Below are 26,859 nucleotides of genomic sequence, written 5' to 3'. Positions count from 1 at the left end.
TCAAGTAGGTTACGAATGAATGAAGAACGTGGATATAAATAGAATGTAGACAAAGTGGAAGAACAAGAATGATGTAGAGAGAAGGGTAGATAGAATGAGGTGAATAATGACGAAAACGAGGGTGCCCCCCAAAAAAAAGGAATATATATATATTGATATATATAGGTATATATATATATATATATATATATATATATATATATATATATATATATATATATATATATATATATATATATATATATATATATATATATATATATATATATATATATATATATATATATATATATATATATATATATATATATATATATATATATATATATATATATATATATATATATATATATATATATATATATATATATATATATATATATATATATATATATATATATATATATATATATATATATATATATATATATATATATATATATATATATATATATATATATATATATATATATATATATATATATATATATATATATATATATATATATATATATATATATATATATATATATATATATATATATATATATATATATATATATATATATATATATATATATATATATATATATATATATATATATATATATATATATATATATATATATATATATATATATATATATATATATATATATATATATATATATATATATATATATATATATATATATATATATATATATATATATATATATATATATATATATATATATATATATATATATATATATATATATATATATATATATATATATATATATATATATATATATACAAAATAGAAAATAACATTGACTACTTTTTTCTTAATACAGTAGAAAGAAAAGATATGCAATATCAAAATTTACAAACCGGCCGTCACGTCGGGACAAGGGTTCAAAATCAAGACTCCCGGTTAATATGAGGCGTATGGTGAAACTTTGCTTACTCAGATGCCTAAAAGAACAGACAAATTTATAAACTGATCATAAGTAAATATATATCTCCTCTAGACTCTTCTACTCCCTCCATAGGCACCGTGTTCAGGACCATGACGTAATACAGAACAATGATCATCGTGCAGCCTAACACTCACATGCGAGAAATGCCTGTTGTTATGTCACAAAGGGGCCATAATGTTGAGAGTAGCAGACAAGATCATACTCATCTTTACACACCGAAGAGAGAGTGAGGGGGGAAGGAACATTCGTTCTATAAAAATGCTATATACGTGAGGGATTAGCATTAACACATGAAGGGTAGACCACTGGCTAGGTGTCCGGCAGTGTTTATAGGGTCACCAATGAAGCAATGACAAACCCTCCGCCATACCCCACTTAATGACGAGAGGGTCTGCACAGCTCCGCCGTGTAAGGATCGTGAACAGAGATACAGGAGATAAGTGGGCCAGCCACAGCCTCACAATAGTATAGAAGAAGAAGTAAACGGACGGACGAAGGGCTGAAGGATGGGGAAGTGATGGGCGGGATACAGACTATAATTGGTAAAAGGTGATAGTTATGCGAGGCGTGTGTGGGAGTATTGTGCATTCAGTAACACACACCACCTGCTACCAATAGGAACTATACAATATACATGCAAGATGCCGTTGGGGGGAGTACCTCAGGGTAAGGAAAGTGAATAACAGGGCGCTATGGATGGACGTGCATGATAATTATGTGTCTCTATGGCTGCTGAATTAAATTTCTTTACTTTGGTAACGTTGAGAAGTTTTTAATTAACATAAATTTTATCTTTATTTTTTTTTTTTATTCTTTCTTTTTAGAAAGCGGAAATTTATGAAATGTTTTATCATGCATGGGAATACGAACTCGTGCAGTGAAATTACGGTAATCCTTGTACTCTAGCAATACTATCCCACAAAACTGTCGGGAAAATAATAATGATAATAGTAATAACAACAACAACAACAATACTACTACTACTACTATTATTAATAATAATAATAATAATAATAATAACAACAACAATGTACCAGGTGAGCACCAAGGATGTGACTGGATGCTAGACACGTAGTTTACAGTTGACATGAATATTCCAGGTAAAGAATGATGAGATTAGGAAAGCATAGCCATAGCAAGTCTATTATGCAAGCAAGCGCAGTTAGATAAAGAGATGCCTTTGTCTTGATGTACAAATAATTCGTTTAAATATAGCAAGGTACACTCTGATGTTTGATTCAGAAAGGTTACAGGAAGGGTGGCATGGGGAAGTGTAGACGCAGTATGATGGGATAAGAAAGGCTCAGAAATATTCAACAGACATCCTTCAGCCTTGGCAGTTGACCGGATGCGTTGAATGCGCCGCCTGCCTGCCAGTACACGATAATCACTCAAACACAGTGTTCCTACTTTAAGTTGCCTAAATATCTTAATAAATAACGTTTATCTCTTTATAGCTCACAATAACCTTAACTTATTTTTAATTAATGACACATGAAAATATTTATATATCATGCATATGAGTTATAGATAGACAGGTTTCTCCTGTATCCATTGGTTATGGTAAGAATAGGATGAGTAATGGCTGGTATGAAGTCATGTGAAAGTTATTCGATAGATTATATATATCAAGATGATAATATATATATATATATATATATATATATATATATATATATATATATATATATATATATATATATATATATATATATATATTAACTGCAATTTTTACATAATGACAACAAAGCAAAACTGTATACACGTTATTGTAATACAAAATTATGAATAGGAAGAGAAGATGATAATATAAAAGTAGAAATACGAATAACTTTTTTTTTCTAGACTGATTTTCATAAAGAAAAAAAAAACGCAAATATATCATGTAAAAATAGATAATAAATAATTGTTATATTCCCCTCCAATACGTTCATACAAAAGCAAGCATTGAGTCCTATCCCAAAGCAACAAAACCACTATCAAATCCAAGCAAGCAATAGAGGATACAACAGTGATGGGTGCGTACGAGAGCCAGAAAACGCCAGACCAAGACCCAAACGGCGCTCTTTATGCTGCGCCTAGACCGAGACCGCGGCGCCATTACCAGGTGTGGCTACCAAAGGACGCAGGTGTAGTGCAAGGTGGGGAGTTGCATTTTCCCCGGGTAATAGCCCTTCCTTAGCCCCTGAAAGCCCACAGATGGTAGGGCAGGATGCGGGGCGAGTGGCAGCTGGTGTGGTGGAGTCTGGCGGCCATTATAGGGGTGATAATGGCGCAGTTTGAGTACCACGAGACGGATACCTTTGACCAGATAGATCACCTGTTTCGAAGTGTGACCCCAGATAACTGCTTCATCAAGCCCCTGGTGAGTGGTAGACTGCTTCCTGCTTGTAGGTCTGCCTTTAGTGGATTTAGTTTGCCTGTAATTTTTCTTTGTATATATATTTTGTTTACTTTTATTTTTATCGTGTATTTTTGTTATTTTTGTGTTTGATTAATCATTTTCAAAAGTGAAGTACATCCTGACTCTTCCTTTGGCGGAAATTTCCTTTCTTCAGTGTTCACCACCAGCTTAAGTGTTCTCTCCCTTCACTGACCGTCCTGGTGAACTAACCTTTAAAGGCGCCTTCACACATTAGCACTCGTTCAGGTTTCCGACAACTTTCATCTCTCCGTCGTCATTTTCTATGTAAATCGTCTTACGGAAATGATCATCTTCACGATTAGAGTTGTCTAATGAAAGAAAATGTTATCATAAATGTGTTACATAAACATTGTCTTTTAAAATAATAATTAGTACATGAAATTGATTGTATAAAAAACCTATAAAATCGTTTAATTTCACATGTTACATATGACTTGTGGATAATAACAGGACAGCATATAGTGGCTTGTATGATTCGTTAGATGTTAACACTTGGAAGTTCTGTGTTGTTCTGCTCCTGCACTCTGGGTATCATTGTAACTTGTTTGGTTCGTCTACAATTTACAAAAGCTTATATTAAGGTACACAACAGCCACTGCTTGCCTGTTGGTCAGCAGAGCCACACTCATGGTGAGTTGGGGCCCTGGGCTGCTTCGGCTGGTGACTTACCATGTGAATTGCCAATTATGCATTTCTTTTGTAATGTTGGATGAGCGAGGACAGTGATACTGTCACACTGGGTGGGAGAGGCTAGCAGGCAGCAGCTAAAGTAGCTCTACAAAGAGAGTGAGTGGATTCATGTTGGTTTGTGTAGATGAAAGTACAGATGAACGGCTGTCCCTGTGTGCTGAGGCATACTCAAAAGATTGTTAGTTTTCACAAAGGTGACATAAAACGTGCTAGTGACGGCACTTTTAACTTTGCCATCACCGACAACCTAGAGCAACTGGTGCTGTCACAGTGTGCAGCTGAAGCTGATTCGTTCAAACTTGCCTAGGTTAGATGTTTGGGATCAACTCACCTGGTAGAGCCTTGCCACCATGAGCCAAGACTGCTCGAGTGTAGCTTTCAGTAATAAAATGTAAATAAAAAATTACAGTAATGGCAGGGCATCCAAGTGTGACCTTTAGTGTTGGTGTAAGAAGCTTGGGAGTGACATGACTCATAAGTGTGCCTCACTTCATCATTACTGCTTCTTTTCCTATGCCAAGACTTTTACACTTATACTTTTGGCAGCCTCCTGTGATGTACTGTGCCACTGGTTGGTAACTCTTACATTGAATAATTTTCATAGGCCAAGAATGTAGTAAATATGGAAAACCACAAGAAGCAATCAGGCCTACACATGGCAGTTCCTGTGTGAAGCATGTTTACCTATGTCTATCCATCATTCCCTGCACAAGACTCTCTACTTATTCTCATCCCTATTCTGTCCATCTTCCTAATGCAAGAGTTAACCAGTATCTTCACTCCTTCATTCCCTATACTGGTAAACTCTGGAACTCTCTACCTGTGTCTGTATTTCCACCTGCCTATGACTTAAACTCTTTCAAAAGAGGAGTGTCAAGACACCTCTTACGTTAACTGGACCCTCCTTTTAGATTTTTTTGTTTTTTCTCTTTCTCCTACTTTCCTCTTAACAGGGCCTGGCAACCAGCGGGATTTTTTTTTCCAACACTTTGTTTTCCCTTGGCCAGTGCCCTTGTAATGTAAAAAAAAAAAAAATAAATAAATAAATAAATAAATAAATAAATTTGCCTAATCATTTTTTGAATTTCTCTAATGACTCAATACTAACAACCTGACTATTGAGTCAGTTCTATTCATTTACTAAGAACCATTTCCTTCCTTATATAAACTCATTCATTTTTGTTCTATTCTTATTATTGATCCTGAGAATTTTGCTTACATCACCCTTGTTATACCAAAGATAAAAATGATCTAAGTGGATTTTAGTCAGCCTTCCTTTCACACTTACCTCTCTGGACAGTATTTGTTGCTCTACATCGAAGCCACATCAGGTCTGTACTTTTTGTGGTTACAACCAGAGCAAGACCAAACCTCCACCATCACGGTCGCTGGCAGGACCATGTGCCTGTCCAGCAATACCCAAGGGGGAGACACTGCCACTGTACAACCAGTGGTAACCCTTACACTGCTATGGCTGTTATCTCTGTCAGCACTGAGATCACTAATATGTAGTTTTGATAGACTGAAAGAATAAGGTGAATTTATCTTTCTTAAGCTACATAAGTACCTATGTTTTAAAGTGGTACAGTGGAACCACACATGCTTTGGGGGCTGAGGGGTCCTCAAGCACACGGATTTGAATACTGAGTACAGACCATAATCTGATGGTAGGAAGGGCATGTTCTCAGGGTAACGGTTCACAAACAGATGAGGTTTCTGACAGGAGATACCCAAAATACTTCCCTTAGCATGTAAATTCCCTTAAAATACCCGCAGTTATAAGAAATTATAGATAAATTAAATAAGTTTTAAAAGTTTTAGTTGATAATTGGAAAGATAAACTAGTATTGAAAGGATGATGTTGACAAACAGCTTTAGTTATTTATTTTATTTACATTTTCTGCCCACCAGTGAAAGGGTTAAGTTGTCAAATGGTCTTAGTTACCTTTTTTTTTTAAGACAAAATTCCTAAACCATTTACAGCCACAGTCCTTCTCTCTTAAACTGAGCCACTTATAACCACAGTCCCTCTTTCCCCCAACAGAAAGACCTGTACTTGCCAGATGACAGCATATCACACCTCCCGGACATCCAGCAGATCAACATCAACCCAATCTTCCCAAACAGAACGGCCCTCTACCACCTCCACAACATGGCTCACTCTCGTGGCTTCTTCTTCTCCTACATCCTGCAGTCACGCTTCAAGAGGCCTGCTGGTGAGTGTACAGTGTTTGGTTACTCTTTTTTTTATGTAAGAGGGAAATTTGGCCAAGGGCAACATTAAATGATCAAACAAAAAGGCCCTCTTAGATGCCTGTACCTGAGCAGGTCTGATAGAGTAAGCCAAAAGATTGGGATAAATGTCTTGACATCTCCTTCTTAAATGAGTTCCAGAGTTTACCAAGTTTTACTTGTTTATTCTTATTTTATTTGCCATTTTTTTCTTTTATGTATTCAGGGTCTTGTATCTTTATTATATTGAGTTTTTTTTCTTTTATTTTTCTTGTATTTTAGTTTTTGTTGATATACTTTTTCTTATCTTTGATAGTTATAATTAGTAAGGAGTAGTGCAGTTGCTGAGGTGTTTATTCCTATCAGCCAACAAAATTACAACTCCTTCATTTGTATCCATCCATTTTCTTTGGCATGTGAATAAAAGTCTTCTGTGACTAGTGATACATATTCATATTATCTCCACAAGCCTGAGTATTTATCTCTGAACCTCTCGATTGTGGGTATTGTGGACTGGATATGCACCACAAAACCACAAGAGTAATGATAAAAGAAGTACTGATAATGGGAATAAGAATTTCAAAGCTTTCTGACTTGCTCCCTTTCTCCACAACAGTGAATGCATCAGACAGTGCCTCAGAGTATGACCCAGGCTTCATGTACTACTTCCTCTCCACTGTGGCGGATGTAGCAGCCAATCCCAGGATCAACTCCAGTGCTGTGTACTTCCAGCCCAACATGGCCTACACCTCCTCATACAAGGGGTTCTTTAACAAGACACTGCCACTCTTTGCTCCGAGGACATTTAGGTTAGCCAGCCTTCCCTTCATTCTTACCTCTGTGGACAGTATTTGCAGCTCTACATCGAAGCCACATCAGGTCTGTACTTTTTGTGGTTACAACCAGAGCAAGACTAAACTTCCACCATCATGGTCACTGGCAGGACCATGTGCCTGTCCAGCATTACCCAAGGGGGAGACACTGCCACCATAACCCTTACACTGCTATGGCTATTGTCTCTGTCAGCACTGAGATCACTAATATGTTGTTTTGATAAACCAAAAGAAAAGTATGTATTTTATTTTTGCTAAGCTATAGAAGTAGGTATGTTTTAAAGAAACTATAGCATAAAAAATAAGTTTGAAAAGTTGGAGATGATCTCATGAGGATAGCAGGAGTATTGATTGGAATAATGCATGTGGTTATGTTAGCACTAAGTTTTGCGCTAAATAAAAGTTGCAGAACCCAAATCCATAAGATCTCTGTGTGTCCTGTACTCAAGATTGCCACACAATTCATAACAAGCTTTCATTATCTTACTTATCATACCAGACTTATAACTCCTTAAGTAATTCATGTGCTTTTTGATTGATAGAGAACCAAGGCTCACAGTTCCTTCTCTCTCTAGGATGGATGATTACAACGACCCTGTTCATCTGGAGAGGATTTCGACGCTCAACTTCTTCCAGGTGGAGGATCTCGGTGCCATCCTGCCTAAGGGCCAGCGCTCCCTCAACTACACCCTGGAGGACTACCGCACCAACGAGTGGTACTACTCCTGGCTGCCCTACACTAACTTACAGCAGGACAAGCTCACCACCTACCAGGCAAGTATGGGACCCTGTGCCACTATATGTGTACAAAGGAGCAAAGATGTTCAGTAAGCCTTTTTTCTTCTGTTTTGTGCCTGAGGAGTCTCCCTCTAACATTAAAAAAAGAGGAAAAGAAAAAAAAAATCTTGTCTTATAGCTTTTACATGAGAGGTGAAGCCACACATGTAGGTATATACTCGACAGGTGATTCAAAATGGTTCAGAAGATGTCTGCTGTACATAAGACAAAGTAAAAGGAAAGGAATATATTATCTAGTAGTAATGACTGATATGCCAGCAAAGTTTTGAGGATGAATGAACTGAAGGCTTAACGAGGGAGTTATGAGTATGTTAGGAGGACTAGTGTTGACAGAAGAGACAAGACAATGGGAAGTAGGTAAGAAGGATGCAGTAAGAAAGGCAGAAATATGCATGTGATAACTTAAAGTTCCTGTCCATTAGAACTAGATAATGCAGACTGAACATGTAGCTTCCTGAGGCTTGTTGACTTTTCTTGTCTCTGCAGGTGAAGATCCGTTATGCTAACAACACCAATGAGACCTTTGTGTTCCACGGCCCTAATGCTGCTGACGAGACACCCGGCCCTGTTAAACTGACCCGCCCTTACTTTGACTGTGGCCGCTCCAACAAGTGGTCTGTGCCAGCCATCACACCAGTAGGTGAGTGTGCAGTGCTGGTCCTGTTGTCTTAAATGGTGATTGCATACAGGGATAAACCAGTGTATGCTGTGAGGCCTTGCTGTGGAAGTATGTGGCCAGCTGTGTTATGCCTAAGCTCCCTGGCTGTTGTGTAGTGGCTGATGTGACTAAAGTATGTGTGTGGTGATTTGTCTCGGCAAGCCTATGTGGTTTGCCATCCTGTTATAGATAGAGTGCTAATATCTTAATATTTCTGCCTGCCCTTCCCAGCTGACTTGCACCCGCGTCACACACAGTTCCGTCACATTGAGTTTCCAACCCGCACTGCAATTGCCGTCATGGAAATGGACTTTGAGCGGGTGGACATAAACCAGTGTCCAAAAGGAGAAGGAAATTCTGGTCCTAATAGATTTGCAGACACGGCTCGATGTAAAAAGGACACTACTGAGGTAATGTGTGTGTGTTCTAGTGTGTGTCATCATATACCTGAATTTTGACATGTTATAATTATATTAACCTAAATTTACACTGTCATTATTATTGCATCTATGAATAGCTGTGAATAACCACCTGGTGTTTGTCTTAACCCATTTTTACATTCACTCATCATGGTCTTGCTCTCATCCAACCAACCAACCTTCTACTTCGAAACGATTTATGCACCATATTCATCACACATATTTATCCTAACCACCAATCCATCCATCATTTGAGTCTTACCATACTCACCTACCCTCATGACTAAACTCCTCACACAACCAACCATTGACCCACTAAATACACCATCCAGCCATCCCCTGCTTCACCACTGACATAATAACCAATACACTGACCCTGAATTACTCCTGCAGTGTGAGCCCTTGGATGGGTATGGGTTCCGTAGGGGAGGATACCAGTGCCGGTGTAAGCCTGGGTATCGTCTGCCTAATGTGGTGCGCCGGCCTTACCTGGGAGAGTTGATAGAGCGTGCCACCCTTTACCAGTATCGCAATGCCTTCATGTGCACCCCTATTGGATGTGAGTATCTTGTTGGTATCAGACTTTGGAAGGTGAGAGATTAGCCTGTGTGGAGTTGATGTAGGTGGAGCTGAGAGATAGATAGTATGGAGTTGGTGTAGGTGAAGCTGAGAAATTACTTGATGTGGAGTTAAGTGTAGGTGGAGCTGAGAGATTAGACAGTTTGAAGTTGGTGTAGATGGAGCTGAGAGATAGATAGTGTGGAGTTGGTGTAGGCAGAGCTGAGAGATTACTTGATGTGGAGTTAAGTGTAGGTGGAGCTGAGAAATTAGCCTGTGTGGAGTTGGTGTAGGTGCTCAGAAATTAGTTGGTGTGGAGTTGATGTAGGTGGAGCTGAGAGATTAGACAATGTGGAGTTGGTGTAGGTGGGGCTGAGAGATTAGTTGATGTCGGTTGAGCTAGAGACTAGGCAGTGTAGAGTTGATGTATGTGGAGCTAGAGATTAGGCAGTGTGGAGTTGATGTACGTGGAGCTAGAGACTAGGCAGTGTGGAGTTGATATACGTGGAGCTAGAGACTAGGCAGTGTGGAGTTGATGTACATGGAGCTAGAGACTAGGCAGTGTGGAGTTGATGTACGTGGAGCTAGAGACTAGGCAGTGTGGAGTTGATGTTCTCTCAAATAGATCCACTTAACCACCAGGTCAGATACAGGGAAAGGTATTCAAACTTGCTTAAGTTGTTAGGTGTGTGAGATGGGATTGGAAAAAAAATCCCGCTGGTTGCCAGGCCCTGTTAAGAGGAAAGTAGAGAAAGAAAAACAAAAAATCTAAAAGGAGGGTCCAGTTAACGTAAGAGGTGTCTTGACACTCCTCTTTTGAAAGAGTTTAAGTCATAGGCAGGTGGAAATACAGACACAGGTAGAGAGTTCCAGAGTTTACCAGTGTAGGGAATGAAGGAGTGAAGATACTGGTTAACTCTTGCATTAGGAAGATGGACAGAATAGGGATGAGAAGAAGTAGAGAGTCTTGTGCAGCGAGGCCGCAGGAGGGGGAAGGCATGCAGTTAGCAAGTTCAGAAGAGCAGACAGCATGAAAACAGCGGTAGAAGACAGATAAAGATGCAACATTGCGGCGGTGACTTAAAGAATCAAGACAGTCAGTTAGAGGAGAAGAGTTGATAAGACGAAAAGCTTTAGATTCCACCTTGTTTAGTAAAGCTGTGTGTGGATCCCCCAGACATGAGAGCCATACTCCATACACGGGCGGATAAGGCCCTTGTACAGAGCAAGCAGCTGGGAGGGAGAGAAAATGGACGAAGACGCCATAGGACACCTAACTTCTTGGAAGCTGATTTAGCAAGAGTAGAGATGTGAAATTTCCAGTTTAGATTTTTAGTGAAGGATAGACCGAGTGTGTTTAATGTAGAGGAGAGGGAAGTTGAGTGTTATTGAAGAAGAGAGGATAGTTGTCTGGAAGGTTATGTCGAGTAGATAGTTGTAGAAATTGAGTTTTTGAGGCATTGAACAAAACCAGGTTTTCTCTGCCCCAATCAGAAACAAGTGAAAGATCAGAAGTTAGGCGTCCTATAGCATCTCGCCTTGAGTCATTTAATTGTTGTTGGGTTGGGCGTCTGTTGAACGCTGTTGAATAATGCAAGGTGGTATCATCAGCATAGGAGTGGATAGGGCATTGAGTCAGATTTAGGAGATCATTGATGAATAATAGAAAGAGAGTGGGTGATAGGACAGAACCCTGTGGAACACCACTGTTGATAGTTTTAGGGAAGAACAGTGACCGTCTACTACAGCAGCAATAGAACGATCGGAAAGGAAACTGGAGATGAAGGTACAGAGAGAAGGATAGAATCCGTAGGAGGGTAGTTTAGAAATTAAAGATTTGTGCCAGACTCTATCGAAGGCTTTCGATATGTCAAGGCCGACAGCAAAGGTTTCACCGAAGTCCCTAAAAGAGGATGACCAAGATTCAGTTAGGAAAGTAAGAAGATCACCAGTAGATCTGCCTTTACGGAAACCATACTGGCAATCAGAGAGAAGGTTGTGAGCTGATAGATGCCTCATTATCTTCCTATTAAGGATAGACTCAAAGGCTTTAGAAAGGCAGGAAATCAAAGCTATAGGGCGGTAGTTAGAAGGATTGGAGTGGTCACCTTTTTTAGGGACAGGTTGAATGTGAGCAAACTTCCAGCAAGAAGGATAAATAGAAGTAGAGAGACACAGATGAAAGAGTTTGACCAGGCAGTGAGCGAGTTCGGAAGCACAGTTTTTGAGAACAACAGGAGGGACTCCATCCGGACCGTAAGCCTTCCGAGAATCAAGGCCAGAGAGGGCCAGGAAAACGTCTTTATAAAGAATTTTAATTTTAGGGATGAAGTAGTCAGAGGGTGGAGGAGTAGGAGGAATATGCCCAGAATCATCCAAAGTTGAGTTGGTAGCAAAGGTTTGAGCGAAGAGTTCAGCTTTAGAAAAGAAGAGACAGCTGTAGAGCCATCTGGATGAAGTAAAGGAGGGAAAGACGAAGAAGTAAAGTTGTTAGAGATATTATTGGCTAGATGCCAGAAATCTCGAGAGGAGTTATATTTATTTGGTCAACATCTGGCAGATTTCCTTACCTTACATCTGGGATTTTCAACCTGGGCGAGTTCACAAGAAGATTTCCAGGGGTACTTAGATGACTGATCTAATATCCTTTGCAGTATACCATTGCATATTGAGTGAGTCATTCACTAAATTAACATTGTTTCATGTCAAATTACTGTGGGTTCGGTTAGATGGTCTTATAATTCATGGGGGTTCGTAATGAGAAAAAGGTTGAGAACCCCTGCCTTACATAGAATGGGACTGGAGAAAGTCAGTGTCCAGTGTATCTATATTAGAAGGATGTATGTTGGATGAAAGACTGTTTGACTGGGGAGACTGGTAATAACTCAATCATCCAACTCTGAAAGGGAAAATAAGGATGTCAAACAAAACTGAAGAATGAGTATTGTAGCAGCAGGGTGGTTTAGGCTGACCAGACTCTACTCAAACTAAAGTGATCTCAGTAGCTGAATTTTGGTTGGTCATATCACTACTACCTCTGTGAATATGTGTTGCTTTACATGGAAGCCATATTGGGTCTGTGCCGTATGTGGTCATAATCAAGAGCAAGATTAAACCTCCACCATCACGGTCACTGGCAGGACTCACCACATGCCTGTTCAGCATTACCCAACAGGGAGTCACTACAATTATTATCAAGTTGGCAGACAGTCTTTGTTACATTTTCATTAGACATGAATGTAAGCTGCTTTGGTTTCACTCTTGAGTATGTTGTTAGGTGTAGACTCAATCTGCCAGTCTTCTTCTTTGAAGGCCTAGAGACAGAGATGTGAGGTGTGAGGCATCCTTTCTTTCCTACAGGTAGACAGATGTATAGGAGTAGCTTTATTAATTTATTTGGTGCCCTTGGTGTTTTGAGGGAATTACCATCCTGGTGTTCCATAGTTCTGGTTATTAACTTACATTTACTATTTCTTTGGTTTGCAGTTTCTTGTGAATTAACTTGGAAGTGAACTTTGAAATTGTATCATGTTTCTTTTATTCATGAACAATAAATTAACAATGAACTTCTGCAGGGATCCAGAAGTTGCCATTTGATTACAACAAGATGTCCCCGTGGGAGCGATACAAGTACCTCTCCAAGGACTTCAACAATGTGACGGGTGCAGAGGCGCTGCGTGCCAATACCATCAATGTAGACCAGGTCATTGAGTTCCTCAAGTCTGTTACCAAAGAGAACTGCCACATGTTCCCCCCTGATGACCTTGTCTTGCGCGGCGACGTTGCCTATGGTGTGGAGGCTCAGTTTGAGAATGAGGCCAGAATGGCACTCCGTCTGGCTAACTTCCTGAGTTCTTTCCTCCAGGTGGGTGGATGCAATATAGTTGTGCTTTAGTTCTGGTGATGGTGGTAGTAGGTGTCTTCACATATTGGGGATTGTTCTTTCATGAATGAAATGAAGTGTCTGGGTACTGTGGTAAAAAAAATGAAATGAATAGCCAAGTCACTTTCAAGAGTAATGCAGAAGGGTTTAACAGATTAAAACAAGGGGCAGTATTTTTATTTTCAACAATTCAGTGCAGTGTGGTACAAAATTGGAATGAGGTACAGTGAGTCAGTCTTCAGATGCTCTGGTTCCCTCATACTTTGGGAGCAAAATTTGATTTGAGATTGCTAAATGAAAGTGACTGGATGTGATATCACAGAAGGATTGAATAATGATAAATGAATTCCTTGCTGTAACATCCTAAACTGTGACAACAACAGTGAAAATTACAAAGACCCATGGACTTACATGTAATGAAATCTACAACTGTATTTTGCTGTTCCCTGCAGATTGTAGACCACCAGGAAATCTTCTCAGGTGTGAGGGTGGTGGACCGGCCACTCACAGAGGACCAGATGATGGGAGAGGTGTTGTCAATCATTCTGGGCAACAGCAGGGTAAGCCACTCTACTCATCATTAAAGCTCTCCTATTCTTTTTTAAATGATCTTGCCTTTTTACTACTTTATCATCTATTCATCTATTTTGTGTTTTATTGTATATCTGCTGCATCTAGTTAGGTGGTGTCTTTCTTGGTGGTTTTGTTTAAGGTATATCATCATATTGTAACTTTTGTATTTCTTTATCAAGGCTTTAAGGTTTTCAAATCTAGAAACTTATCACATCAAACCTAGAAACTACTGCAAAATATTCATCACGCCTAACCACTAACTTTTATCTTTTCTGTCCACTTGACCAAACCAGTAACCTACATGGTCATTTGTAATTGATGGATGATGTTGTTGGTTCACTTATCATTGCAACATTGTAAACTCATCTTGTATTGGTAAATTTATTATGCTGAAGTATATCTGTAACATCTCATCTCATTCACTATTTCACCACAACAAAGTAACATTACACAGGCTCATTCAAAAAATAATTACATATCAGCAATACTTGACTTTCATGACTACGTTACTTTGAGATCAAGCAATTTAGATACAACCAGATGTGCCATGATTGTTGTAAGAAGGGCTTATGATGAAAGATTTTTTTGTGGGTATGAAGAAAGATTTTAGGGCGTATGATTAGGGATAACTGACAAACTTCCCATCCTTTTTCTTTCTCTGCCCTGCTCACTCTTCCTTGCTTGTCCACAGATTTGGGCCTCAGGAATGTACTGGGACCGTGGGAAGTTCACCAATCGTACACTCTTTGCTCCACACGCCTACAAGACTATTCTCAACACTCGCAAGTTCTTCATGGAGGACCTGGCACGCCTCAATTCCACTCGGGACTCGTATGTCAACAAGCCGTGGTTCAGGTGTGTTTCTCTTACCTTAGCAGGACAGTGGTGTTAGTCTTGGACACTTGTATATTGGTGAGGTATCCATAGCTTAGGCCTGTCCAGAGAAGCAGGCCTGATCAGCGGCCATTCCCTCTAGCGGGCTCATTTGATGGGCAAACCATCAAATTGCTGGAGTGCCTGTTGAGTGAAATCACCAAGGCGGTGCCTGGTTGCTGGATCTTCAACCCTGCCTGCCTGATACAAGTTGATAAAGTGAACCCATAACTGGCTTCTCTTCCATATTTCATCTCATTGTAACACAGTTCACATCTTACCATGTCCAACCCAGGGAACCTAGTGAGCCACCTACAATTAATTGGTCTAAAGTAGTGACGAGCATATTGAATGAATTTTTTTCTTCAGAATCCATGTCTACGGAATGTGAAACAAACACAAACACATAAAAGCACTGAAGGCCATTGCTGCAGTGATAAGAAAATTTTATAATGCCCTTTTGACAGATGACATTGAAAAGAAAATTGGATATACATGTACTATACTGTAAAGTCAAATACGTACATCCTGTCGCTAAAAATCACAGCATTGCTTCTAAATGAACTTCTGTTATGCTGTCTCTCATGTTTGTATCTTTTTTTTTTTTTGCATTATGTATGGCTCTACCTTTGCTAGTAAGATGTAAGTGTTTATGCTCGCTCTCAAATAATTTTGAAACGACAATCTTGTAGTTCATGAAGTATTGTTGTTTGGCTTCAATCAACATTTCTTTAGCCAATCTTTTGCACCATATTTTTTTACCTTTTTTTTATATACACAGGAATTATGCAATACAATAAATTTTCTTAGTAATTGTAGGTGCCATGCTACTGGCATCATCAGGCATGTCTGCCAATTCATCAATTTTGTTGTGTAGACAACATTTATGGGCAAGCCTGTCAGGACAGGGTTTTATACTACTAATAGATCTGATGATACTAGTAATAGAACTTGATAATTTACGTGGTTAGTGTACTGTAGCAAGCTTTTCAGCATAGACCAACATTACAGTACTAAATTCTTAACTTTGGCAAACTTTTCATCCTTCCCATGAACATTAGGTTGAATTATTTATATTTACATATATATATATATATATATATATATATATATATATATATATATATATATATATATATATATATATATATATATATATATATATATATATATATATATATATATATATATATATATATATATATATATATATATATATATATATATATATATATATATATATATATATATATATATATATATATATATATATATATATATATATATATATATATATATATATATATATATATATATATATATATATATATATATATATATATATATATATATATATATATATACACCATGTGGGCTTTTCATGGGAATTTATGGGCTAAAGGGGATACCTCCTATCTCGAAGCCTACCTGCTAGGAAGCCGTTGCCCTGAGTGAGGAAGCCCAACCTACACTCAGACTGTGGACATGATTCGAACCCGTACGCTTGGAGACCCCTCAAACCCCAAAGCATGCATGGTTCCACTGTACCACGGCAGCCCCACACTTGTTGAAATCACCTCTTGTTTCTCCTAAACTTACCAAGCCTAAGAGTACTCACTTATAATATCCTCATTATTTCACAGAAAACTGAAGACAAGATGGTCCACCAATTTTGATGACCTGGAGAAGTACTGGTTGAGGCTGAAGCTGAGACAGAATGCCACGGGAATGTATGCCAGGAAATATGAGCGTTATCCAACATTCTACAAGTAAGTGTCTACTGGTCTCTGGACAAATCATTATCAATCAACTATTTCATAATCATCGACAGAATCTTGAAATTTGCTATCATTTATTCCCAAGGCAGCAGAATTTTGCCAAATGTTTTCTTTTGGGCATAACAATTCCAACTGTCATAATTGTGGACAGAATCTCCAACTGCTCTGATTCATCTCCACAGGGCAGCAGAACTGCGTCATGGTCAGTGGAGTGTACCAGAATTTGACTGTGATGGCTTTGTGAAGAAATGGGTGATCCACTACACTGCACCTTTCTTTGGGTGGGATGCACTCAGGGCCAAGCTGGAATTCAAGTGCGTAGTGTAGTTGATAAAAAAAACAGATTATATATTCTGAAGTTGCTAATTTTCCTGTCTTATGTCTTGAAAGTTGCATTCCAAATTCCAAATATTTTCTCATTGAATGAATTAGTGATAAATCTGAAGTTTAAGTGCTCAATTGTGTGTGCTTTCAGAGGTGCAATCCGAGTCACAATGGATCTCCTCAAGCTGGACATAACACAGTGTCCAAATGAATACTTTGTTCAGAATGCATTCAAGGACACCCACCGTTGTGACAGGAAGACATCCTATGTAAGTAAACCTGCCTTTACAAGTATGAAAGGTTTGGCATGTGTAGTAATAGTGAAGGAGACAACATCGGTGTTGTGGTTGCAGAGGAACATCTTTAAGTAATTTATAACCTATAGAAGTAAAGGGAAGTCTTCTGGGGCTTACTAATTTTTTGTGTCCACTGCAAACAAAGATTGTATTGAAACATTAATCACTGATAATTTTACTTAATAAGTCTGACATGATTGATACTAATGGACTTTGCTACATTTTCATGGTCTCCTGCTGTACAGGATTAGAAGTTAAACTACTTCTCTATAATGGTGTGTAATCTGTGCCTTTGTTTCCCATAGTGTGTACCCATCCAGGGACGAGGCTTTGACACAGGAGGCTACAAATGCGAGTGCATCCAGGGCTACGAGTATCCCTTTGAAGATCCTATTACTTACTTTGATGGCCAGCTGATGGAGGCCGAGTATATCAACATTGTCCGCAACAAGAAAACAAGGTAAGGGCTGAAGGAACTATTAGTTTGGGAAAGAAAGGTCAATGTCAATTTCCTGAAATATCTTATTTCACACACCTCAGTTTGGCAGAGAGAGTTTGTTTTGCATATTGAAAGGATGGATTCACCTGACATTTGAAGCTGCCTTCTCATGTGAATTCAGATCCTTATTGGATCTTTAATATATTATATTACAAGTAAAAACCCTTAGTATTGCTTGAACCTTGGAATACTAGTCCTTACAGAAATTGTGTTTTGAGATAAACTTTACATTTTAAAAAAATTTATCAGCATTCTTGGGGTCTTATAGGCCATCAAATATACTACAACACTTAGCATATGCTAACAAAAATCTGGAATAGTTTTCAAGCTGACTGTCAAGTTATCTCATCATTCTAGGTACGACTTCTTGAAGTGTCGAGTAGCAGGTGCAGCTACGCTACAGAGCAGCTCCATTATAATTTTGGCACTACTGTTCTTCAGTCTTATCCTTAGACGCTAATAGACGTTATACAACACTACAGTGAAAGTGCCTCAGATGTCTCTCCAACAGGTGAACACTTGGTTGTTATTTCACAATTTAAATTATTTCTGTAACCAAGTATGACATTTTTCATAGATTCTCAAATAAGCAGTGTGATTTTATTTGAGGCGGACAGGGTTAGCTTTTTTAAGAACAGGAGTCATGTTGCACGCTGTTCTTATTAAATGTGTGAATGTGTTTGGATTTAGAATTGACATAGCTTTAAACATCCAAGCCCTGAACACACATTTCAGTTTGTATATTTTCTGAAATTTTATAATGGCAGAGAAATTTTACACAACTTATGAATTTACTTATATAAAAAGTATTAATTTGAATGTTACAGCATTAACATAGTATTTATGGTTAGCAAGATTGCAAGAGAACTTTATACCCATAAAGTACTTTGGGCATCAGTTCTCTTCATAAGTATTGGACCTCCTGGTTGATGGTCTGATATTTATGGTAAGAAACGTATGGTCCTCGCGAGATTGAACTGTTTTAGCCAAAAGCATCAGCCCCTACCAGTATGTCACTGCATCCCTCAGCTTTGAGCGGCCAATAAATAGCCTCCCCTCACATTCCTCCGGGCACGTTGGAAAGCAGGAACTTGCATCCTGGCGTATTATTGCACAATAATAAGATAATTAATTGTTTGATAGTATAGTTAGTATTAATCTGAAATTTTTGGGCTGATCATGAGCCTCAAGAAAGCAGAAAAAATAAAAAAATAACTGAATAATCTGCTTCCTTGAGACTCCTGATTGCTTTTGACGACTTGACAAAATTGGATCACAACCAAGAGGATCGTTTTTTTTTTTTTTTTCTCCCATACAGATCTCTGCAGCCAGGGTGTCCAATACTTAGGTATGTTGAGTACTGTACATAGGAAGTTAGTAAGCTCAAACCGTTCCCTCATGGACTTTCAGTTGTGCTGGGTCTCGATGCTATGGTGCATTTTTAAGACATTTATTTTGGATGTTTATAGTATGAAAAGTGATATGATAGAGAAGGGGGATGCTGTAAGTATGAAAGGAAGACTTCTCTTGAAATTAAGGGGAAATTGATGGATTTTACAAGAGGAGCAATGGAAGGCTGAGTAAGAGAGTGTGTGAGTTGAATGTGTGAATGATAGATAACAAACAGGAGTCTCCAATGAATGTATATTACATACAGTACTGGGGTTGTGGAGAACATTTTATCTAGAAGCAGGTAGTTTTATACATTTTATATTAAATATTACATGTACTAAAATCTTATGTTAAAGGAATCTGCCACGGTATTCCTTCATCATGAAAGGTGACTGGAGATTACCCCTTAAGAATTAGCCAAATATTTTAACTAACATACCAGCCTGACACTATGAAGTGAAAGTAAAGGTTATTCAAAGTTGAATGTTCTACACACATGCTGTTCAGGACTTTGTTTAGTCATGTGGTGTAATTCAAGTTTGGGGAGGGAACATATTATAAGGCATGTGTCTGACAATTGTTTTATGTCATAGAAACATCACGTCAACATGCAGTACAATCTTAAAACATTATCACCATTTTGGTGATAAGTAAAAAAATTGGATGTTAACATGGTGTCTCTATGACATAAGGCCATTGCCTGGCACAGTCTGTAGGATGACACCCTGACACACTCAAATTTCATCATACAACTAAAACAAAGCCACAAAATGCACAAGTATAGATAGAACTGTTTCTGCTTAGAATAACTTATATTTTCTCTGTTTTCTCTGTAAAATCATTATGATGAACATTGTACAAATGTGTCTTGAATCTCAGTGTGACATGTCTAAGAAGTTTCAGTGCTTTATGATTGATGTGGATACATTCTGAGTTTGCAGTTTGGAACAGTGTTCTTTTTCCTCGTGTATGTTGTACATGTATTTCAAAGAAAGACCACTCTCTTTTAGCATCATAAAATGACTGATAAGCAAAACACTTATCTGAAAAGTTGTTTTCTTGAAAAATTTCAAGCTTTGAAATACTTTCAGCATGATGCAATAGATTGAAAAATATCTGCATATTTCCATATTATTAATATTGTGGCTGCATTGCAAAACAGATGTATTCTAAAATTTAAACATTCACAAGGCACTGTGTAAATAAGTAATCAGTAACTTAGTTTTATGCTGGATTCCAAAGGAGTGCATTCCATGTGTTGTTGTAAGTAAACCTGAAAGGTGTTAGTATGTTAATGGTACCTTGCTGTGTACATCAAGTAATCCTTGCATCTTGTTTCAACACAATTAGTAGTAAAAGCAACTCAAAATCATGTCACAATATTACTTAATAGAATGAATCTATCCACATCTTAACAATAGCAACTATCTGTCCATATAAGTTGTGACAACATATGTTCTCGTTTATACAAAAAGAAATATCCGTGTGATAGAATCACACCTTTACAAATGCAACTATCCGTCCATAGAAGTTGTGATTGCATCTGTTCTCGTTTATACAAAGAAATATCCGTCCCCGTGTGATAATTCATTCCACTCATAAGGAACAAGCCGTCCATAGATTTTTCTCTGCGTGTATGTATGAATAGAATATACATTCTTGAATAAGTTAAGTTTCTCAATCATTTTACTAGGACACAATACTTTTTTGTGTTCAATGGCAATTGTGTTATATAATTATAGCATATATATTTTAAGTAAATAAATAAAAAAAAAAAACTATTGTTTATTTCATTATACCACTATACAACTGCATAGAGCCTTGAGTAATGTTCTTAACCTTTTTACTACCACGCCCTCTAGGAATTTATCCTTCCCTTCACGCCTCCCTTGCAACCATGAATACAATTCCCTCAGATTTTAGAGAAAATGACAATACTTGTGCACTTTTCATATAAACTCTCATTACTTGACCATGCTATCAGAGAATGACAAATATAATTAGTGAAATGCCTGTTTTTTCCAAAGAGCTTGTGCTCCTCTTAGAAATTACTGATGTCCTCCAGGTTAAGAACCATTGGCCTAGAGCCACTGCCAAGCAAGCAGTTTTACTGTTTGGCTTTTATGTTATACTGGAATCATGAAAAATAGCAACATTCATTGAAGTTTGTTCAGTCTTTGTTCGGTCTCTTCGTTCTCCAGCATTTCATCAATGTTAATAGGCAAGGAATTAACAAGCAACTGACATCTTTATCTGTTGTGCTAGTGAGGCTCCTGGCAGAACACTATGGGTATGGTGAGCATCTTGATCTGAAGTCCTAGCTGTGCAACTTCTTGATTTTGCCTGTAGCAACAAAATATGCTCAATAGATCTGAGGGACATCTTAGTACGATTTAATTGAAGTTCTGATGGCAGTTTTAATAATTAACCACTGACTGACACAATGGCAACCAATAATTATGCTTGAGTTACAACTTTGCAAAGAAACTGAGAATTGTAGAGCTGCAGCAACACCATCTCAAATTTGTATCAACAAATTCCTCTTGACAAAATGCAATGATAATTGAAACACCACTTACTATTCTAATGACCAAGTAAATTAAATGGAGTTATGTTTATACGTAACTCATGTTATTTTTCGAGTTATGTTTATACATAACATGTTATTTTCATCTATCTGAATGCTTTGATAAGACTGAATCAATATAAAGATTACAATGTACATATTGCTTACTTAAAGATCATGAAGTAATTTGATTTAAAAATACCCTTTACCACTTCATCAAGATTGAGAGGAAGGAGACGGTTCATCCCTACACTGCTGATGTACGCTTACATCATCCTTAGTCCTGGCTAGTGAATGGAGTCAAATTTACCAAATAATGTGATGCTTAAGTAAACTGAATTTAAATTTATCAAAGATGCCATAAATACTTTTGTTAAAAAGATATGACAAGAATATGAAATAAGGGAAGCTGCAAGAAGTTATCAGGCCTACACATGGCAGTCCCTCTACAAAACATCTTGTTTAGAAGTATACAGCATGCTTGGTGAGTTTTTTTTGGGGTCAATAAAAATTACCACAAAATATTTTAGAAAAAATTCCATTAGCTGTATTTCTAGTTGAAATGCTAAGCCATCACCTGCAATATCACTGTCCCAAGCCTCGTAAATAACAGAGGCTGACCACAAGCCAGCCAATGACATTTGACAAAACAGTAAAGAAAGCAAACAAATTGCAAGACATGTAGACAAATTCAGAAGTGGAGGTTCCTGAACACACCAGACCAAGTGTCCTTTTCTGGCTAATGGGGTAAAATCACTGAGGAAGTACAAATCATTAATCTAGAAAAATGGCATCAATTTCATCTTCAAAGGCAGCACAATGTAGAAGAAGTTATTATTTTCAAATTTGAGTGATAATGTTTTAAATGTAAAGAAATTAATGCAAACAGTACTTAATATGACATATCAAAATTATTGGTTATTATAAAAAAATAAAAAAAACTGGATTTCATATTTATATTAATGAGCCTGCCTGACTGTCATTTTCACTGCAACAAAGATCAACTTGAACACAATGACTATAAAGGCTATGATAGAAATTATAAAGTAAAAATTTCAACTAACCCAACCAGTTCCTTTCTTGCTTAGCAAAGGCAATGAGTGAGCTGCAACCACCACAGAACTCTCAGTGTTGGATATAAAACTATTCCAGAAATCTGTGGTCACCACTGCAGTTATCATCATCATCATACTATTACCACCACCACCACTACAATTGCTACCACCACTTCAACAACTTTTACCATCTGCATACAATTAACATTTATAAAATGGGACTGCTGCACATGGCAATCTAGTTGTATTTCAAGCCAAGATCTGCCTTTATTTGTCTTGACATGAAAGTAAATACAGAGGTAGTAATCTGAGCCAGCCAAGCATTGCTTGGGTTTCTTTATCTGGAACACCTGTAAAGTCAACTGCATAACTGGCTTGGCTTTTTTGGAAAGATGTTGGTGTCATTGTTGCTTCTTGGGCAAAACCATCACAGAGGATGGAAAAAAAAAAAAAAAAAAATCCATTGACAGTAAATATAAATTCAGTGTGATATAATGAACATAATAAACAGTCAGGTGGTATTTATGGTGAAGGGAATTCACTCACATTCGAATTGTCTGATCTCCATGGCTGGGATGCAAACAATTTGGAATGGCCTCCTTTCATTTTTAATCACTTCATCTGACTGAAGATAAATATGGATGCAAGTCAGGTCATGACCAATGTATGTACACAAAGCAGGATTACTGGCTGCCTGGTCTTTCCAGACAAAAGAGACGTAGCTCAACTCACACCGAAGATGCCAGTCTACAGAGGACAGTCAAAAAGATTATCAATTCCCAATATTATTTCCTTTCCTCCCAGGACATGCTGTGTAAAGATTTACTGACCTATTTGTTCATCCCAGGACATGCATCCTATATGAATAACAACTACAGTATTCATTTAGAATGAAATAATTCCAATACTGATTCAGAAATACATAATTTAATAAGTACTATAGAAATGTTTTATTACATAAGTTTTGTGCATACAAATTGTGTTATATAACATGAACCTCAAAGTACACAATAGCTATTTTGCATACTGACCAGACATTCTTAAGAGATCTTTCTTTCCACAAGTCAAAGAGATCACACATCATCACATTACCTCACTCCAACAACCATCTTTGGACAATTTACTTTTTAAACATGCATCTCCATAACTTGTCAAATTTCCAAAAACAATCATGAAGCTGCTGTCTAATATTACTAATTTAAGAGTTCATCTGGTGAAGTAGAGCTTTTATGAAGCACCACTTCACCATGGATATTATCCTGGTGAGTGTTTGTCAATAAATCATGGTATGGAATAAATAATGTGCACTACTGCTTGAATGAGCTGCTGTTGGTACATGACCATCAGTCTACTACAGGTAAGCATTATCAAAGCAATTGGTGAGAAAACTTTGGTTGGTTTTACAACATATTGATGTCCCTTTTATTAGGATGCTTGCACATCACATACTGGCAACCGTGTCAGAACAGAACTACTTAAGTTACACTAAGTATATGTACTGTACTAATAAGAAGTCAACATGCACTACAACCTCTCAAACTTAGAATGCTTGATTTATGAAGAAAGAACAAGACTGAGTGTGTGATGGTCTTTGGAATGATGAATTCAGCTGAAGGATAGGGATGGTGACTTGAGCTAACCTAATACTAAGAATGAACTGGGTGGAGCAATGTACTGAACTGTGTATTATAGTCACAATATCACCACAATAGCTTATGATTGGTAGAATTTTGAGTTTTAACAATACTATAAACCAGGAGTTCTCAACCTTTTTAATCTTATGTACCCCTTGAAGTCTTTCAGTATTGGTCACGTACCCCTTACCCACAATGCAGCATCAGGAACGGTAAAAATGAATGCATGGTTCATTGACTTAGTTTATTAAGTTTAAATTGTGTTATATATGTGGAGCAGACAAAATTTTTAATTAATATGAGTATGTCACTATGAGCTAATGTTGATAGGAACTAGTACTTCACAGGGAAAACACTCTACAACTGGCTGCTAGTATGCCAAACGTTTACCAAAACAACTATATCAGACAGTTTTCAATCACTGTTGCAACTTGTAACTAGGTAAGTCACTGCGTGTGTGAATAGCTTATAAAAATAAAAGAACAGAACTAAACATCATAGGTTTGCAAGATTGTGTGGCAACTGTAGTCCAAGAGAGCTTCTCTTAGTGACATAACTCAAAGAGTCTCCTTTTTAACACTGTTAACGTGTCCTGGTTGTAGTGGAGGACACAACTATTGCCTAGCACATGTAGGCCACTTTCTAAAAACAGATTTGCAGTTATTAAAAACTGAAGTATTTCCAGAAATCTGTCACGTACACCCAAAATTCCTCTCACGTTACCCCAGGCTGAGAAACCCTGCTATACACAATTCACACAATACTGTTTTCGTCATCACGCTGCTGTAGTGACTGAAAAATTCTCATTAAACCTCAAAATTTTGCCACCCATAACATCTATTGTGACAATTATTGTGACTGTGTACATGAGGTTTTATGGCATCTCAGGATGCATAGCACATAACATTTCAGCAAGTGTTGGACATCATCTCAAAATAAGGAAAAGTCACACCCTGCAACTGAAAATTGAGAGGCTGAAGTGTAATTCCAACAACACAAAATACAACTACATATATGATTTTAGTGGAGTTACAGAAGACTACTGATGGTTATGATAAATATTTTGCCATGCAGCTACAAAATCAACAACCAACAATATACTCAATAGAAGATAACATTTAATAATCATTTCAATGCATTCATAAAACATATTATAACTACACATATCAAGAAGAAATGACAGATTATAATCCATTACAGAATAATTCCATACTTATGAAGCATATCAAGAAGACATTAGTACTCAGCCCCACTGTACACTGCACGTGCTGCAATGGAAAAAGTAACAACCACCCGTGCCACACACACCTGAGTCAAGACAGTGCTATGCATCAGCTGATGTAGAGCTACATGGCACCATGAGCCAGGGACTGCTAACTGCCACAGCCTTCCAGTACCAGGAATGAACACCAGCATGTTCACTCCTTTGAATCACTATTGATGCAAAGAATCTGAATGTGTGCAGCTCCAGTCTTAAAACCAGACAGGTTTGCCACACAAATGGTTCAGGATCTGCACCACAGATCACGTCAGACCGCAAAAAATTGTGAAACTTGTCTGGGAAATGGTTCAACTGAAATATCAAGTTTTGTCAATCACAACCTAACATTCTGAATCAATGTTAGCTTCACTTGACAACCAAATCCACCATGACTTTCAAAAAGGAAAATAAATAGAATAAATACACAAGGACAATAACAACTTGTGCAGTCAACAATAACCTAACATAATATTGACAAACTTAAGGAAGTTTGCTGGACTGATCTACAATGGAATAAAAGTATGTACCACATCTAAGACTAGCATAGCCTCTCTTGACCTAAACACCAGTCTGGTGTGTTATTCCACATACTGAGTGGTGTTCTCTCTCTCTCTCTCTCTCTCTCTCTCTCTCTCTCTCTCTCTCTCTCTCTCTCTCTCTCTCTCTCTCTAACACATTCCTAGTGTGAGGCCAGGTGTGCTTAGCTATTGACCAGGTTTGAATCCCAGGTTGAACAAAAACAAGCTAGATTTACCTCCTTTCATGCTGCTGCAGTCCCTCACCACTCAACTGTGAACAGATGTGGTAGGTGAATTGAGGAGTTATAGGTTTGTAATCCTGCCAGTGAAGGCTCAGTACTGGTGTGTGTGTGTGTGTGTGTGTGTGTGTGTGTGTGTGTGTGTGTGTGTGTGTGTGTGTGTGTGTGTGTGTGTTTGTTTAATTCAACATTCAAAATACCTAAGTCACCCCCTGAATACTAAATAAGACATAATATGGGAGAAATATAATAATAGATTAATACTGGATGAAAATAGAATAATGACCTTAACGACTATTTCATATGACTAGGAAAGATGGCTTTGTTTTCTGCTTAGTTATGCATCTATGTTCCCGTGTGCATGCATACGTAATGGGGCTGGAACAGACT

The 26,859-nt window shown here is 37.6% G+C and overlaps 1 protein-coding gene across 1 annotated transcript; it reads left to right on the top strand.

The window, feature by feature from the left end:
- Positions 1–3,054: 3,054 nt before the first annotated feature.
- LOC123506909 lies at positions 3,055–20,670 on the top strand. The gene is made up of 15 exons (XM_045259302.1): positions 3,055–3,330; positions 6,125–6,296; positions 6,929–7,121; positions 7,721–7,919; positions 8,430–8,583; positions 8,833–9,011; positions 9,414–9,579; positions 13,154–13,443; positions 13,914–14,021; positions 14,726–14,889; positions 16,551–16,676; positions 16,868–16,999; positions 17,161–17,278; positions 17,611–17,765; positions 18,162–20,670. Exons 1-15 carry the CDS (start codon positions 3,178–3,180, stop codon positions 18,262–18,264), a joined length of 2,412 nt encoding a protein of 803 aa, XP_045115237.1. The 5' UTR covers positions 3,055–3,177; the 3' UTR covers positions 18,265–20,670.
- Positions 20,671–26,859: the final 6,189 nt, after the last annotated feature.

This window comes from Portunus trituberculatus, chromosome 21 (genome assembly GCF_017591435.1).
Source record: "Portunus trituberculatus isolate SZX2019 chromosome 21, ASM1759143v1, whole genome shotgun sequence".
Classification (NCBI taxonomy): Eukaryota; Metazoa; Arthropoda; class Malacostraca; order Decapoda; family Portunidae; genus Portunus; species Portunus trituberculatus.
Note: the sequence above shows the minus strand (reverse complement) of the source record. Positions and strands in the feature narration are given on the sequence as shown.

Excerpts from the sequence above, each read along its gene's own strand:
- LOC123506909 (XM_045259302.1), top strand. The coding sequence starts at position 3,178 with ATGCGGGGCGAGTGGCAGCTGGTGTGGTGGAGTCTGGCGGCCATTATA. Across the intron at positions 3,331-6,124 it reads ACTGCTTCATCAAGCCCCTG|AAAGACCTGTACTTGCCAGA; the intron begins GTGAGTGGTAGA and ends TTCCCCCAACAG. Across the intron at positions 9,012-9,413 it reads GTAAAAAGGACACTACTGAG|TGTGAGCCCTTGGATGGGTA; the intron begins GTAATGTGTGTG and ends TTACTCCTGCAG.